General features: G+C 35.0%; 1 protein-coding gene across 2 annotated transcripts in view; it reads right to left on the bottom strand.

Annotated features, from left to right (window-relative positions):
• Nucleotides 1-2,500, bottom strand: part of wdr11 (WD repeat domain 11) — a 72,181-nt gene that overhangs the window by 14,934 nt on the left and 54,747 nt on the right. For both annotated transcript variants that reach the window (XM_030771890.1, XM_030771891.1), the window contains exons 21-22: nucleotides 2,102-2,164; nucleotides 78-143 (exon numbers count right to left, since the gene is read on the bottom strand). In XM_030771890.1, the coding sequence (XP_030627750.1) occupies nucleotides 78-143; nucleotides 2,102-2,164 (129 nt within the window). The remainder of the gene's footprint in view (nucleotides 1-77; nucleotides 144-2,101; nucleotides 2,165-2,500) is intronic.

Here is a 2,500-nt window from a genome sequence, read left to right as displayed (position 1 = left end):
ACGTTTAATAACTTCCCTTCCCTGGCCCCCATGAGAGAGTTCACAGTCTCAGTGACATGGCGGAGTCTCTGCCTCACCGTGAAACTAGGATGCAACGCTGCAGGAGGTTCAACTCAGGGTCCTGAAGGATAAGTTTGATGTCACTGACAACGGAAACAGAGAAGAGAGATTGAAAAAAAAAACCATATAATTCACAAATGGACATAAACTTGTGTTCATGCACTGTGTCCTTGGTTTCATCATCAACCTGAGAGAGCGCCCCATCAGTAAAGAAACATTATGCAATTAGTTTGTTCAATATTTCCCAAATTTTTCTCATTTGCAGGGTCCTATCTACACTGGTGTGTAATCGAAGACCTTTTCATTTATTTAAAAAGTGTATGACAACAGGTTGTCCTGAGCCAAAGTTTCTCATTTCATTTAAGTTAAGCAATCTTTGAAAACTGACCAGAATTTTTTAGGATAACCCAGATTGGTTTGAATTCATTATAAAGGAAATGGCTTTGGAAAAGGTCATCACTGCAGGTTTGTGGTGCGACTTTCAGACAGATCAAAGGCCTAAGACAGACCCCATTCAGCACAGACTAACAGCAGCATTAGACGTTTCAGCCAAAGTTCATCAGTCATTTCATCATTTAAAAAAATCTTATTAGGTTGGACATTTTTCATCAATACAAAATGATACAACATCATTTGTTAAAGTGTAAAATGCTATTATTTATGTGAGGAGAAAACAGTGTAAAAACTGCAATGACAACGTTTGAAAATTCTCTCAATCAAATGTTTAAATCAAACGCATTGAGTCAGTTTTCACACAAAATGACTCCACGTGAAAATACTAACGTATTTCAAAAGATAACTCAGTCCTGCTTTGTATGGGCTTGTGAAATGTGATTGTTTATAAAAGATGAAGGCTTTTGAAATGTGATGGGATATTAAGCATGACAGTTCCTGAAATGTGATGGTTTATTAAATGTGCTGGTTTATTATATGTGCTGGTTTGTGAAATGTGCTGGTTTGTGAAATGTGATGGTTTATTAAATGTGCTGGTTTATTAAATGTGCTGGTTTGTGAAATGTGCTGGTTTGTGAAATTTGATGGTTTTTGGATTGTGATGGTTTATCAAATGTGATGGTTTATTAAATGTGCTGGTTTGTGAAATGTGATGGTTTTTGGATTGTGATGGTTTATTAAATGTGCTGGTTTGTGAAATGTGCTGGTTTTTGGATTGTGATGGTTTATTAAATGTGATGGTTCATTAAATGTGCTGGTTTTTGGATTGTGATGGTTTATTAAATGTGATGGTTTATTAAATGTGCTGGTTTGTGAAATGTGATGGTTTTTGTATTGTGATGGTTTATTAAATGTGCTGGTTTATTAAATGTGATGGTTTTTGGATTGTGATTGTTTTTGGATTGTGATGGTTTATTAAATGTGATGGTTCATTAAATGTGCTGGTTTTTGGATTGTAATGGTTTATTAAATGTGCTGGTTTATTAAATGTGATGGTTTTTGGATTGTGATTGTTTTTGGATTGTAATGGTTTATTAAACGTGATGGTTTTTGGATTGTAATGGTTTATTAAACGTGATGGTTTTTGGATTGTAATGGTTTATTAGATGTGATGGTTTTTGGATTGTAATGGTTTATTAAATGTGATGGTTTTTGGATTGTGATGGTTTATTAAATGTGCTGGTTTGTGAAATGTGATGGTTTTTGGATTGTGATGGTTTATTAAATGTGCTGGTTTGTGAAATGTGACGGTTTTTGGATTGTGATGGTTTATGAAATGTGATGGTTTATTAAATGTGCTGGTTTTTGGATTGTGATGGTTTATTAAATGTGCTGGTTTTTGGATTGTGATGGTTTATTAAATGTGATGGTTTATTAAACCTGAGGTAAGACTACAGTTGCACATGTCTTGTCCACTTTAAACTGAGATTAAAACATGTTGAGGAAGAGGAGGAGGAGGACATACAGGGAGCAGGAGAATGCGGCTGCTCACCTCCTCTCTCATCTTTAACATACATTTTCTCTCCTCTCTCTTTTGATGTGAGGATTGAGCAGCATCTCTTTCTTTGATTACAAGTTCTCCACTTACTTTGACAGGGAATTGAGCTGCTCCTGGATCAGACCTTTGAGTTCTTCCTTTTCTTTGTAGTCTCTGAGGTTTAGGAAAGACAAAGAGCACTGCACATATTCATTTTATATTATTATGCATTACATTCAATAAACAGAATTTTCTCATAATGTCTTTCAACAAACTTGTGAGTACAGTTCAGCCCTTTCATTTTCATAAGAAAAATGCTCTGTAAATGGCATGTTTTTAACGACATCACAATATTAAAATACCATAGTAAGAACTTTGCGATGACCACCAACAGTGTTTCAATTTCAAAACAACCAAAACAGTGTGGTATAATAATGCTGATGATGTGCATGGCATCTGAATGCAGTAAGCATGTCACTCCCTTCACTAAAGGTTTCAAGACATTTTTTG

The sequence above is a fragment of the Chanos chanos genome, chromosome 4 (assembly GCF_902362185.1).
Source record: "Chanos chanos chromosome 4, fChaCha1.1, whole genome shotgun sequence".
Lineage (NCBI taxonomy): Eukaryota > Metazoa > Chordata > Actinopteri > Gonorynchiformes > Chanidae > Chanos > Chanos chanos.
The sequence above is the reverse complement of the archived record's forward strand: the minus strand, read 5'-3'. Positions and strand labels throughout refer to the sequence as shown.